The sequence below is a fragment of the Macaca mulatta genome, chromosome 15, assembly GCF_049350105.2.
Source record: "Macaca mulatta isolate MMU2019108-1 chromosome 15, T2T-MMU8v2.0, whole genome shotgun sequence".
Taxonomy (NCBI): Eukaryota; Metazoa; Chordata; class Mammalia; order Primates; family Cercopithecidae; genus Macaca; species Macaca mulatta.
Genome location: NC_133420.1, coordinates 9079155 through 9093336, shown reverse-complemented (window position 1 = coordinate 9093336; position 14182 = coordinate 9079155). Strand labels below are relative to the sequence as shown.

At 55.3% G+C, this 14182-nt stretch overlaps 1 protein-coding gene across 9 annotated transcripts in view; it reads left to right on the top strand.

Annotated features, from left to right (window-relative positions):
• The window catches only part of ADAMTS13 (ADAM metallopeptidase with thrombospondin type 1 motif 13), a 42999-nt gene that overhangs the window by 12536 nt on the left and 16281 nt on the right, over positions 1 to 14182 (top strand). For 8 of the 9 annotated variants that reach the window (XR_013405320.1, XR_013405319.1, XM_077967214.1 and 5 more), the window contains 11 exons: positions 2596 to 2700; positions 3375 to 3526; positions 3639 to 3702; positions 7011 to 7137; positions 7931 to 8079; positions 8428 to 8548; positions 9685 to 9765; positions 10669 to 10850; positions 12860 to 12995; positions 13075 to 13204; positions 13837 to 14022. Coding sequence is in view for 7 of the 9 variants with exons in the window: in XM_077967214.1 (XP_077823340.1) it covers positions 2596 to 2700; positions 3375 to 3526; positions 3639 to 3702; positions 7011 to 7137; positions 7931 to 8079; positions 8428 to 8548; positions 9685 to 9765; positions 10669 to 10850; positions 12860 to 12995; positions 13075 to 13204; positions 13837 to 14022 (1433 nt within the window). In the remaining 2 variants the exon portion in view is untranslated. The remainder of the gene's footprint in view (positions 1 to 2595; positions 2701 to 3374; positions 3527 to 3638; positions 3703 to 7010; positions 7138 to 7930; positions 8080 to 8427; positions 8549 to 9684; positions 9766 to 10668; positions 10851 to 12859; positions 12996 to 13074; positions 13205 to 13836; positions 14023 to 14182) is intronic. The other variant, XM_077967217.1, reaches the window with a different exon arrangement.

Genomic DNA, 14182 nt, shown 5'->3' with positions numbered 1-14182 from the left:
AGGACACCAATCTTAAACAGTTACCAAGGACTTCCCATCTGTTGTGGCTGGAGTCAGCCTGGAGGGCTGCCTGGAGGAAGTGGCCTCCAAACTGAACCCACAGCGGAAGTGGGACTGGTAGGGGGAGGGGAGATGAAGGAGAGCAGCACCCCAAAAGACAGACTTCCTCGCAGGGTTGCATAGGACATTCATGGACTCCAGCCACTTTTGCCTTGGTGGGCCCCTTCCTCCAAAAAAAAAATTGAGGATTATATTTTAATACTGTTTTTTTGGGGTTTTTTTTTGTTTTTTTTTTTTTTTTTTTGAGACGGAGTCTCTTTCTGTTGCCCAGGCTGGAGTGCAGTGGCGCGATCTGAGCTCACTGCAAGCTCTGCCTCCCAGGTTCACGCCATTTTCCTGCCTCAGCCTCCCGAGAAGCTGGGACTACAGGCGCCCGTGATGGGCTATTTTTTTGTATTTTTAGTAAAGACGGAGTTTCACCGTGTTAGCCAGGGGGCTATTTTTTTGTATTTTTAGTAGAGACGGAGTTTCACTGTGTTAGCCAGGATGGTTTCGATCTCCTGACCTGGTGATCCGCCTGCCTGGGCATCCCAAAGTGCTGGGATTACAGGCATGAGCCACCACGCCTGGCCGAGTCTTTTTTTTTTTTCTTCTTCTTTGAGACAGGGCCTCCTTCTGTTGCCCAGGGTGGAGTGCAGTAGCACAATTATAACTCACTGTAGCCTCAACCTCCTGGGCGCAAGGGATCCTCCCACCTCAGCCTTGGAGTAGCTGGGACTACAAGCACATGCCCCAACGCCCAGCTAATTTTTAAATTTTTTGTAGAGATGGGGTCTCCCTTTGTTACCCAGGCTGGTCTAGGACTCCTGGCCTCAAGCCATCCTCCCACCTTGGCGTCCCAAAGCACTGGGATTACAGACATGAGCCACCACCCATGCCTGACCAGCAAATCTATTAATGTTATATATTACAACATTAATTTGGACCTGGAAGTTCATTTTTTCTTTTTCTTTTTTTTTTTTCTTTTTTTTTTTTTTTGAGATGGAGTCTCGCTCTGTCACCCAGGCTGGAGTGCAGTGGCCGGATCTTGGCTCACTGCAAGCTCCGCCTCCCGGGTTTACGCCATTCTCCTGCCTCAGCCTCCCGAGTAGCTGGGACTACAGGCGCCCGCCACCTCGCCTGGCTAGTTTTTTGTATTTTTTAGTAGAGACGGGGTTTCACTGTGTTAGCCAGGATGGTCTCGATCTCCTGACCTCGTGATCCGCCCGTCTTGGCCTCCCAAAGTGCTGGGATTACAGGCTTGAGCCACCGCGCCCGGCCTCTTTTTCTTCTTTTACCTTTTTTTTTTTTGAGATGGAGTCTCACTCTGTCACTCAGGCTGGAGTGCAGTGGCACAATCTTGGTTTACTGCAATCTCCGCCTCCCAGGTTCAAGCGATTCCTGGGCCTATGCCTCCCAGGTAGCTGGGACTACAGGCATGTGCCACCATGCCCAGATAAGTTTTGTATTTTTTAGTGGAGACAGGGTTTCATCATGTTGGCCAGGCTGGTCTCAAATTCCTGACCTCAGGTGATCCGCCCACCTTGGCCTCCCAAAGTGCTGGGATTACCAGCATGAGCTACCACACCCAGTCTAATTCATTTTTTTTCTTCTGATTTTATTTTATTTATTTATTTATTTTGAGACGGAGTCTCGCTCTGTCACCCAGGCTGGAGTGCAGTGGTGCGATCTCAGCTCACTGCAAGCTCTGCCTTCTGGGTTAATGCCATTTTTCTGCTTCAGCCTCCTTAGTGGCTAGGACTATAGGCACCCGCCACCACACCTGGTTAATTTTTTGTATTTTTAGTACGGACGGGGTTTCACTGTGTTAGCCAGGATGGTTTCGATCTCCTGACCTCGTGATCCGCCTGCCTTGGCCTCCCAAAGTCCTGGGATTACAGGCATAAGCCACCGTGCCCGGCCTTTTTTCTTATGATTTTAAAAGAAATTAGGCCAGATATGGTGGCTCACACCTGTAATCCCAGCACGTTGGGAGGCCAAGGCAGGTGGATCACCTGAGGTTGGGAGTTCAAGACCAACCTCACCAACATGGAGAAACGCCATCTGTACTAAAAATACAAAAAATTAGCTGGGCGTGGTGGTGCGTGTTTGTAATCCCAGCTACTCGGGAGGCTGAGGTAGGAGAATTGCTTGAACGCAGGAGGCAGAGTTTGCTGTGAGCTGAGATCGCACCATTGTACTTCAGCCTGGGCAACAAGAGTGAAATCATCTCAGAAAAAAAAAAAGTTAAAAAAAAAAGAAAGAAATTAAAACATTTCCCTGGTGAACTTCAAGTCAGTGACAAGAAAGAAAAAAAGAAAAAAGACACAAAAACTACATTTCCGTGGGCCCCAAAAAGTGTGGCAGGACCTGGTCATGGTCCCGGTTCCCCATCGATGGGTCGGTCATGCCTTGTCTTTTGAGGGCACCGGTGCCCGCAGCGCAGAGTGTTGGCTGTGTCAGTGTGTCCTGCGGTCTGGGAGGGACAGTTAAGGTTGGACACTGGCCTGGAAGGCCCTGGTGGCCCCTGAGTTTGTCACCTGTCCATCCTCCTAGGATATGTGCCAGGCCCTCTCCTGCCACACAGACCCGCTGGACCAAAGCAGCTGCAGCCGCCTCCTCGTTCCTCTCCTGGACGGGACAGAATGTGGCATGGAGAAGGTCAGAGCCAAGAGTGAACGAGCAGGCTCCTGTGAGCACGTGCACGTGGGCGCCTCCAGCCAGGCCGCCCTATTCCTAGGTCGGGAGGCAGGACCAGTATGGGGCAGAGAGCCTTGGAGTTGGCCTTGGTGACTGTCCTTTGGGTTGGTGGTCTGAACTCTTTCCTTTAGCGTTTGCTTCCATGCAGAATGGGAGTGTGGGCTGCCTGTTTGTATGAGGGGTGCCCGTGGGTGTGGGGTTCCTTTGAGTGGGGTCCCTGTGTGAAGGTCCTCATGGATATGGGGTGTCTCGGGGTGGGATCCCTGTGTAAGGGGATCCCTGTGAGGTTAGAGCCCCTGTGGGTGGGTCCTTGTGTGTATGTTGGGGGATCCCTGTGTGTTGAGGGGTCCCTGGGGTGTTCTATGTGTATGTTGGGGGGATCTCTGGGTATTGGGGGATCCCTGTGGGTCTGGGGGATCCATGTTGCTGGGCTACCTGTGTGTGTTGGGGGGGTCCCTGTGCATTGGGGGATCCGTATGGGTGAGTTCCTTGTGTGTGTTTGGGGGTCACTGTGGGTAGGGTCCATGTGTGTGCTGAGAGACCCCTGAGTATGTGGGGGGACTCTCTGTGTGTGTTGGGTGTCGCTGTGGTGGGGTCGCCGTGGGATGGGAGATTAAGCTGTCCTTGCCTTGCAGTGGTGTTCCAAGGGTCGCTGCCGCTCCCTGGTGGAGCTGACCCCCATAGCAGCGGTACATGGGCACTGGTCTAGCTGGGGTCCCCAAAGTCCTTGCTCCCGCTCCTGCGGAGGAGGTGTGGTCACCAGGAGGCGGCAGTGCAACAACCCCAGGTACTGCAGGGAGGGGTGCTCTTCTGTCAGGGAGGGTGGCCACACCACATTCCCTAGTTGAAAGCAGTGGTCACCCTCCTGTCTCACCCTCCTGTCTCCTGGGCATTTTCAGACCTGCCTTTGGGGGGCGTGCGTGTGTTGGTGCTGACCTCCAGGCCGAGATGTGCAACACTCAGGTAGGCCTGCTTCCTGGGGCAGGAGGGGGCAGCTGGTGGCACCGGGCCCTGGGGGAGCCAAAGTGACCATCTGTGGTTCACACCAGGACACATTTGAGAAGGACTTTGGGGCCAGGTGAGGTGGCTTACGCCTGTACTCTCAGCACTTTGGGAGGCCAGAGTGGGTGGATCACCTGAGGTCAGGAGTTCAAGACCAGCCTGGCCAACATGGTGAAATCCTGTCTCTACAGAAAATATAAAAATTAGTCGGGTATGGTGGCGGGCGCCCGTGGTTCCAGCTACTCAGGAAGCTGAGGCGTGAGAATCGCTTGAACCTGGGAGGTGGAGGCTGCAATGAGCCGAGATTGGGCCACTGCACTCCAGCCTGGGTGACAGAATGAGGCTCTGTCTCAAAAAATATATAAAAATTAAAAAAGAGTGAGAAGGACATTGGGACCCCCGTTCATAAACCAGGCCAGTCTTGCTGATGCCCACAGAGCCCCTGAGGTACCCCGCCTCCCTCCCTGAGTGCCATTTTGCCCTCTAGAGCACATCTCTGCAGGGAGAACCTCCCCACTAGGAGTACAATGCCCTGCTGCATGGCTGCAAAGGAGTTTGTTTTTTTGTTTGTTTGCTTTTTTTTTGGAGACAGAGTCTCACCCTGTCGCCCAGGCTGGAGTGCAGTGGTACTATCTCAGCTCACTGCAATCTCCGCCTCCCAGGTTCAATTGATTCTCCTGCCTTAGCTTCCCAAGTAGCTAGGACTACAGTTGCCAGCTACCACGCCCAGCCAGTTTTTTATATTTTTAGTAGAGACGGGGTTTCACCGTGTTAGCCAGGATGGCCTTGATCTCCTGACCTCGTGATCTGCCTTCCTCAGCCTCCCAAAGTGCTGGGATTACAGGTGTGAAAGTTTCAGAATGTTTCCAGTACTCTGGAGTACTCTGGAGTAAACCCCATATGGTAGGCTGTCCCTCCCCATTTCTCCTCCACCACCCGGTGGCCATTGATCTCCCTTCTGTCTTTGTGGATTGACCTGTTCCAGACATGCCACGTACCTGGGGCCAGACAACAGGTGTGCTTCCTGCCTGCCTTCCTCCACCAGTGGCACGTCCTCAGGGCTCACCTGTGTTGTAGCCTGTGTCAGCGCCTCATTCCTCTTTCTGGCTGAATCATATTCCACTGCAGGGATAGACCACATTTTCATCCAGTCATCTGCTAATGGACATTGGAGGTGTTTCCACCTTTTGGCTCCTGGGAACAGAGCTGCTACGAACGTGCTTGCACATGTTTGAATCCCTGTGTTCAATTCTTTTTTTTTTTTTTTTTTGAGACGGAGTCTTACTTTGTCGCCCAGGCTAGAGTGTAGTGGCCGGATCTCAGCTCACTGCAAGCTCCGCCTCCCAGGTTCACGCCATTCTCCTGGCTCAGCCTCCCGCGTAGCTGGGACTACAGGCGCCCGCCACCTCGCCCGGCTAGTTTTTTGTATGTTTTAGTAGAGACGGCGTTTCACCATGTTAGCCAGGATGGTCTCGATCTCCTGACCTCGTGATCCGCCCGTCTCGGCCTCCCAAAGTGCTGGGATTACAGGCTTGAGCCACCGCGCCCGGCCTCCTGTTTTCAATTCTTTTGGTAGTATGCTGAAGAGTGGAGTTACTGGATCATATGGGAATTCTATGTTTGACTTTTTCTTTTTTGAGAGAGTCTTGCTCTGTTGCCAGGCTGGAGTGCAGTGGTGCAATCTCGGCTCACTGCAACCTTTGCCTCTCGGGTTCAAGCGATTCCCCTGCCTCAGCCTCTGGAGTAGCTGGGATTACAGGCACGTACCACCATGCCTGGCTAATTTTTTGTATTTTTAGTAGAGATGGGTTTTCCACCACGTTGGCCAGGATGGTCTGGATCTCCCGACCTCAGGTGATCCGCCCGCCTCGGCCTCCCAAAGTGCTGGGATTATAGGCATGAGCCATATATGTTTATGTTTGACTTTTTCCACAGTACCTGAACCATTTTCCACAGTACCTGAACTGTTTCACGTTCCCACCAGCATTGCATGAGGGTTCCGGTTTCCCCACATCCGCTGTAGTCCTTGTGGCTTTCTGTTGTCTGTCTTTCTTTCTTTCTTTCTTTCTTTCTTTCTTTCTTTCTTTCTTTCTTTCTTTCTTTCTTTCTTTCTTTTTCTTTCTTTCTTTTTTTTTTAATAGAGATGGGGTTTCACCATGTTGGCAGGCTGGTCTTGAACCCTAACCCCAGGTGATCTGCCCACCTCAGCCTCCCAAAGTGCTGGGATTACAAGTGTGAGCCATGGTGCCCGGCCTGTTTTCTGTTTTTTGATTTTGGCCATCCTCGTGGTGTGAAATGGTAGAAAGATTTTTTTTTTTTTTTTTGAGATGGAGTCTCGCTCTGCCGCCCAGGCTGGAGTGCAGTGGCCGGATCTCAGCTCACTGCAAGCTCCGCCTCCTGGGTTTACACCATTCTCCAGCCTTCCAAGTAGCTGGGACTACAGGCGCCCGCCACCTCGCCCAGCTAGTTTTTTGTATTTTTTAGTAGAGACGGGGTTTCACCATGTTAGATTAGCCAGGATGGTCTCGATCTGCTGACCTCGTGATCCGCCCATCTCGGCCTCCCAAAGTGCTGGGATTACAGGCTTGAGCCACCGCGCCCGGCCAGAAAGATTTTTTTTACATTGAGTTAAATTCCGTCCCCTGCTTGGATGGCCCTGGGTGTGGGTTTGGCCCTGTATGTATTACATGTTCTGTATGGTGAGACCCTCCCTTTCCTCCTTCTCCAAATGGACCCCCAAGACCTCCCCAGATCGCGAGGGGAGGGTCTTTGGCTGGAGCAGAGGGTGGTGGGATTTCGTGGAGGCAGCGTGGTCAGTGTGGCCGTCCAGGGAGTCAACTCCGATTATCTTCTGTCAGTGCATAAAAGTCCAGGACGCCTGCCTGAGTGCAGAGGCTCCGGTGGTGAGGTCTTTGCTCCGTGCTTTGGTTACCTGCCTCTAGGTGCGCTACCTAAAGCATACACATCCCCATCACTGTTTTATTGAGTTCAGGCCTTGGAAGCAGAGATGCCGAGCGTAATGCTCTTTCCCGGCTTTCTTCTTCGTTGCTGCCCTGTGTTCTTTATGGATTCCCCGGAGTTTTCCCATCAATAGAGAGGGGCAGGCACTTTTGTCACCCCGGTTTACAGAGCAGGGAACCGAGGCACAGCCTGGAGCTGAGGCCACACCCATATCTTGATCCCACACTGCAGGGTGCCGTGCAGTCTCCCAGTGACAACACCCCCCCCCATCCCCCTCCTCTGCCTGTCCTCTGCCTCCTCCTGGCCAGGCCTGTGAGAAGACCCAGCTGGAGTTCATGTCGGAACAGTGTGCCAGGACCGACAACCAGCCGCTGCACTCCTCCCCTGGCGGTGCCTCCTTCTACCACTGGGGCGCTGCTGTACCACACAGCCAAGGTGAGGCCTGCGGAGTGTGGGGTCAGGGGAGGAGCCAGCCCTGGAGACCCTCGGGCAGGGCAGAGTCGTGGGGGGTTGGCCTACTATCTCTCCAGCACTGGGCAATGCGGCTCAGGCTCTGGTGTCCCACAGACCGTGGATCACATAGTGGCCAGGCCTTGCTGGCAGATCAGGCAGTGACATCCCATCTCTGAGTCTCAATTTCCCATCGGTGAAATGGAGATAATAGCAGTAAGCCCCTCCCTGGTCACTACAAGGATTCAGGGAGAGAATCGGGAAATGCCAAGTGTGTCCCTTGGTTCGTAATTCTGTTTTTTTAAGACAGAGTCTTGCTCTATTGCCCAGGCTGGAGTGCAGTGGCGCGATCTCAGCTCACCACAACCTCCGCCTCTGGGATTGAGGGAATTCTTGCCCCTCAGCCTCCCAAGTAGCTGGGACTACAGGCTTGCACCACCACGCCGGCTAATTTTTTTTTGTATTTTTAGTAGAGATGTGGTTTCACCATGTTGCCCAGGCTGGTTTCAAACTCCTGACCTCGTGTGATCTGCCTGCCTCGGCCTCCCAAAGTGCTGGGATTACAGGCATGAGCCATTGCACCCAGGCTTGGTTCATAATTCAATACCATTAGTTACTAGATTAGATTAGGATTGTGATTAGGATTATTGCCTTAGGAGGTAGGATGGGGGGAAGATAGAAACCCTTGCCCCAGATGCAAAGGATGAAGCTGGGTGGGGGCTGGAGGGCCTGCCTCTCCTGCTCAGTTCAGGACCCCTTGTTCACTCTGCCCTCCCAGGGGATGCTCTGTGCAGGCACATGTGCCGGGCAATTGGCGAGAGCTTCATCATGAAGCGTGGAGACAGCTTCCTGGATGGGACCCGGTGTGTGCCAAGTGGCCCCCAGGAGGATGGGACCCTAAGCCTGTGCGTGTCGGGCAGCTGCAGGGTAGGCGTGTGTGGACATTGGCGATGGCCCTGGGGCCTGCCTGTCCTATCGGAAGGCCCCTGGGGGTAGGTCGGTGGGTGCTGGCCCCAGTGGAGCTGCAGTGCAGTCTGCAGGGGAGTGGTGCTGGGGAAAAGGATCTGGACTTGGAGTCAGCCTGGGTTAAGGGCTGCAGTGTGACCTTGGGCAAGTCATTGAGCCCTTTACGCTTGCTTCCTGTGTAGATGTTGGGGTGCTGCAGAAGTGTTGCTGGTTTTGTGGATCCCAGAACCTCAGAGCTGGCAGGGCTGCAGTGTCATTGAGGCCAGCACCCTCCAGTGACACTGGCCCCCTGTCCTTCCCTTTGCATAGACATTTGGCTGTGATGGCAGGATGGACTCCCAGCAGGTACGGGACGTGTGCCAGGTATGTGGTGGGGACAACAGCACGTGCAGCCCACGGAACGGCTCTTTCACAGCTGGAAGAGCGAGAGGTAGGCAGCCTCCCTCAGGGCAGAGGCTGGGCTTGCCCCAGCTTCCAAGACGGCCACAGCCCGGAGCCTTGCTGCAGGGGCTGCTCAGGTCACAGGGCCCGCGCACTCACTCAGCCCTGGATGCCTCCTGCAGTGTCAGCATCTCCCTCCTCCACTTCGCCACCCTCCTGTGGCAGGCTCAGATTTTGGCCTTGATGCTGCTGGGACTGTGGTGCCTCAGTAATGGTGGCTCACTATAGCTGTGCTCAAGACTCTGGCTCAAAAAAACAGAATTATGAACCAAGGAACACACTTGGTAGTTCCCGATTGTCTCCCTGAATCCTTGTAGTGACCAAGGAGGGGCTTACTGCTATTATCTCCATTTCACAGATGGGAAATTGAGACTCAGAGATGGGATGTCAGTGCCTGATCTGCCAGTGACATTGGCCAGGTGTGGTGGCTCACGCCTGTAATCCCAGCACTTTGGGAGGCTGAGGCGGGTGGATCACCTGTAGTTGGGAGTTTAAGACCAGCCTGGCCAATATGGTGAAACCCTGTCTCTACTGAAAATACAAAACTTAGCTGGGCGTGGTGGCGGACACCTGTAGTCCCGGCTACTCGGGAGGCTGAGGCAGGATAATTGCTTGAACCAGGGAGGTGGAGATCCCTCTGTACTCCAGCGTGGGCAAAGGAGCGAGACACTCTAAAAAAATAATAATAATCCGGACATCGTGCATTCTGTAGCAGCTAGCCTCTTCTCTCCTGCTCAAGAAATCCCACTGAGAGAGACACAAGTGAGTGAGAGGGATGGTAGTTACACTTGGAAAATCTTTGACTTTGGTGTATATATGAGGTCAAAAATCATTTGTAAATGCCAGCGCTTCTCTGGAGAGCAGAGACTTGAGCCCTGCCTCCTTCTGGCGTGCCCCACGGTGCTGGAGAACCTTGGCCCTGGTCCCTTCTCCCAGCCAGGGCAGAGCCTTGGCAGGTGGTCCTCCAGCCTGCTTTTAATTGCCCCCATGACAGGGGACTCAGTGCTGCTGGAGCCAGCCCCATGGCATTGTTCAATTTTTCCTGACCAGCTAAGATCAGCTCCCTTTGTCTGTGATGTGGTGGCCGTGAGGTCCATGCATCTTTCCTTCTTTTTTTCTTTCTAGAATATGTCACATTTCTGACGGTTACCCCCAACCTGACCAGTGTCTACATTGCCAACCACAGGCCTCTCTTCACACACTTGGGTGAGTTGACTGGAGGACTCCCACCCAGTTAGCTAGACTGAAAAGGTACAGGACACTGTCCCCAAGATGCCCTCACTTCTGACATCACTCGCAAGTTCAAGGGGTTCCCCAAACCACCCTCAGGCTTGATAATTGACTAGGAAGACTCCCAGAGCTCACTGAGAGCTGTGGCATGTGGCTGTGGCTCCTTCCAGAAGGACATGGGTTAGAATTGTCCAAGGGAAGAGATGTAGGCAGAGTGTGGGAGGGTCCAAACAGGAGGCCTGATGTCTCAGGGATGTGACACCCTTCTAGCATTGGAATGTGGCCATATACATGGAGTATTGCCCATACTGAAAGCCCACCGAGTGGGAGTTGAGAGTTTTTACTGGGATTTGAGTGCAAAGACATGATTGACTAATTGACCACGTGGATACTCTCAGTCTCCTGGTGACCCAAAGCCTCTATCCTAAATCACATAGTTGGTCTTTCTGGTACAGCCAGCCCCCGCCCTAAAGGAAGACACTTCTGCCTCGTGTGACCTGTGTCTCCTCTTGGAAGCCAACAGCAAAGGCCGGGCTTCTCTCTGGGCAAGGCCTCCTTCTTTGCTTTTCAGGGCCACAGTGGGTCTTTCTTTCTGGAGTGTGCCTGCACCTAACCTTTGAAGCCTTGGTTGCCGGCCCTTGCCGTGGGGTCCCTGAGCCCTGAGCCTGTCGAGTTCTGTGCATGAGTGTACTTGCTCATGGCACTCACCAGGTTGTGGAAAGAGGCACGGAGCCTCCGCTGTGGGGAAGCCTCTGGCTCAGATGCCTGCAGCTCCTTAGAGGAGGGCTGGGGACCCTGGGAAGGAGAGTCACTGACATGTGCCTGTGAGGAGGATGGGTGCTCAGTTCCACACGGCTAACAGGGCTGGTTCTCCGACAGCGGTGAGGATTGGAGGGCGCTACGTTGTGGCTGGGAAGACGAGCATCTCCTCTAACACCACCTACCCCTCCCTCCTGGAGGATGGCCGTGTCGAGTACAGAGTGGCCCTCACCAAGGACCGGCTGCCCCACCTGGAGGAGATCCGCATCTGGGGACCCCTCCAGGAAGATGCTGAGATCCAGGTCAGCAGGAGAGCCTGGGGGAGGCCAGTGGGGGCGGCTTCTTGGGGGCTATGGCTGCTTGCGCGTTTGTCCATCCATCCATTCCCTGATTCGTTCATTTATTCATTCAGTGGCCACTTACAGGGAACCCACTATGTATTGGGCCCTGTGCTAAGCAAAATGCAGCTAGCTCCTCCAGGGGCTTAGGGTCCCACAAATAAATATCCAAATGTGCCTGTGCCCAGAGCCTGTGGGAGAAGGCCCTGCAGTTCTGGGATCAGGTAAGGTCGGAGGGCCCCAGGCAGGGGTCCAGGGCTCCCCGGGAAAGAGTGATGGAGCTGAGGTCTCAGATGAGCAGATACTGCCGGGCCAAGCAGGGAGGGAAGCGTATGGCCAAGGGAACAGTGTCGATGTGGGAGGGATGAAGGAAGGTCCTACTGTGTGGGTTTGTGGGGAGATGAAGGCGTGGATGCAGGGGCAGTGGCATCTGGGGAGCAGGCCTTGGTGCTGAGGATGCTGAGAACAGATGCTGGCTCCCACTGCTTCTTTGGGGTAGAGTGCGTGGGAACCGGAAGGCCTTGTTCAGGTGTGTCCTCGGTGTTCTGTGCTCGCCCCTGTATGTCCCTGTTGATGCTTTGCTGAGGAAGGCATGTGGAGGGTGGAGAGACATGAGTGCAGGCTGAAACAGACCTGAGAACCTTGGGAGAGGGGCCCAGTCTCAGCGGCTCCAGCTGGCTGCTCTGGCAGCGTCCTCTGCCCCTACAGCTGCCAGAGACAGCAGGGCCTCCCCAATATCAGGCCAGGCCGGGCCGGAGCAAGCCCCTGTGAGTGGCTCATCCCTTCCCTTCCTCCAATAGGGCTCCCTTCCTCCCCTCCCCTTGCCTGGGACATTGTCTCCAGATGCTGGCTGCTGAGTGCTCTCCCGTCATCCTCTGCAGTGTGTAAAACAGCAGATTCTTGGGTCCTCTGCACATTCCCTGAATCAAGACATCCCTATGTTGGGCCTGAGAAACCCCACTGTAACCAACACAGGCTTGAGGTGGTGGCCAGATGTGGGCATCGAGGGGGCAGGTGCTGAATGTCACCTCGCCCTGGGCTCTGGCCTCCAGGTTGGCCTCTTTCTTGGGCTGGCCTTGGGCACAAGACCCAGTTACCCTCTTGAAGAGCCTCAGGCCCAGGAACCTGCTGAAATTCTTCCCAGTGCTCTCCAGGCCAGGCCCAAGCCAGTAGCCGGCCACAGGGCCCCAGGGATCCAGTTTCTTCCTGCCAACCCCACAGGCCTCAGCTCTGGCTCCAGAAGCCCTTTGTGAGCTGGCCCTGCCCTAGCCCTTCTTGGGCTCCTTAGCTCAGCCTAAGGTGGACCTGCCTCCTCCATTGTACGTTATCCTTTACCCAAACAGCTTCGGGAGCCTTCTCTGTGCTGCCTGAATACCCTATCCCCTAACCTACCAATGACTTGGTAATTACCTGGCCCCAGCCCCCTATCCCAACCCACTGAGAGCTCCTTGTGGCTCAGCCAGTGTCCTGTGCACTGTGCTCTACCCAGAGCCTGGTACAGGTCAGTGTCGGCAATTGCCTGTCATTATTTTTGTTTTTGTTGTTTTTTGAGAGAGGGTCTCACTGTCGCCCAGGCTGGAGTGCGGTGGCACTATCACAGCTCACTGCAGCCTCGACCTCCTGGGCTCAAGTGATCCTCCCACCTCAGCCTCCCAAGTAGCTGGGACTACAGGCGTGCCCCATCATGCCCAGCTGATTTTTTGACTTTTTTTTTTTTTTTAAATAGAGATGGAGTCTCACAATGTTGCCCAGGCTGGTCTGAAACTTCTAGGCTCAAGTGATCTGCCTGCCTCAGGCTCCCAAAGTTTTCGGTTTACAGGCATGAGCTACCGTGCCTGGCCAGTGATTGCTTGTTGAATGAAAGATTATAGGGATGGAAGAAGAAGTTGGGAGGCTTCCCAGGGGAGGTGGCCGTGACAGTGACCCTCAGGGAACCCACTGGACAAGGCCTGAAGCTCTTTGTCTGTCTGCAGGTTTACAGGCGGTACGGCGAGGAGTATGGCAACCTCACCTGCCCAGACATCACTTTCACCTACTTCCAGCCTAAGCCGCGGCAGGCCTGGGTGTGGGCCGCTGTGCGTGGGCCCTGCTCGGTGAGCTGTGGGGCAGGTGAGACCCAGGGAAGGCTCGCCCACAGCATGGCTTGCCTCTACAGGGAGGCAGCCTAGCCCTCACGCTTCCCTCCCAGGGCTGCGCTGGGTAAACTACAGCTGCCTGGACCAGGCCAGGAAGGAGTTGGTAGAGACTGCCCGGTGCCAAGGGAGCCAGCAGCCACCAGCGTGGCCAGAGGCCTGCATGCTCGAACCTTGCCCTCCGTAGTGAGTGTGGTGCTGTCTGCGCAGCTCCGGTGGGAGAGAGGGTTCTGCTGGGGCTGCTGGGCTCTGTCCCTGGCCTATGGGGCCCATGTGGCAGGGCCGGGCTGAGCTGCTTCTGTGCAGGCTCTCACTACCCCTGCCCACAGCCCTGCGAGGGGGCTCTGTGAGTGCCCCCTTCTGCACGTGAGGACACTGAGGCTCAGGGCAGACACGGTGACAATGTTAGCCCAGTGGGACCCACACCTGCTGCCACCTTGTCCGGGCCACCGAGGCCTCTCTTGAGCTCAGGTGCTCATGGCGAGATGGAGGTGATTGCCTACCTGGAGGGTTGTGGGGAGACTTGGGGAGCTCTGGTGCAAAGTCCCTGGCTGTCACTGCACCTGATGGGCACACTGTTAGGGACAAGGCCATCCCTGCTGGGTGCAGGACAGGGCAGCTGCCCACCAGCATGTGATTCGGGTGTCCTCAGGCTCAGCCATCTGTCTGGCAGCCTGGGGACACCTGGAGAAGCTAGGCTGGTCCTAATACCCATTGCTTGTCCCAGACCAGGAGAAGTGTGTCAGCACCCACCACCCCATCACCCCAAGTTAGCCTGGGACCTGGCCAGGGCCCCAACGCTCTCTCTCCTTCCTCAGCTGGGCGGTGGGAGACTTCGGCCCATGCAGTGTCTCCTGTGGGGGTGGCCTGCGGGAGCGGCCAGTGCGCTGCGTGGAGGCCCAGGGCAGCCTCCTGAAGACGTTGCCCCCAGCCCGGTGCACAGCAGGGGCCCAGCAGCCAGCTGTGGCAGTGGAAATCTGCAACCCCCAGCCCTGCCCCGCCAGGTGAGCCCAGGGCTAGGTGGGCCTGGGAGAGGGACTCCCTGGCAGAGTTTGTCCCTGCGCTGAGCCCCGGTCCTTCTGAGAATCCCCTCCTCCTGAGGCCTCTGGTGGAGCCTCACCATCCAGGGTGATGGGCAGTGTCACCTGGTGGTTGTAAGTGCCG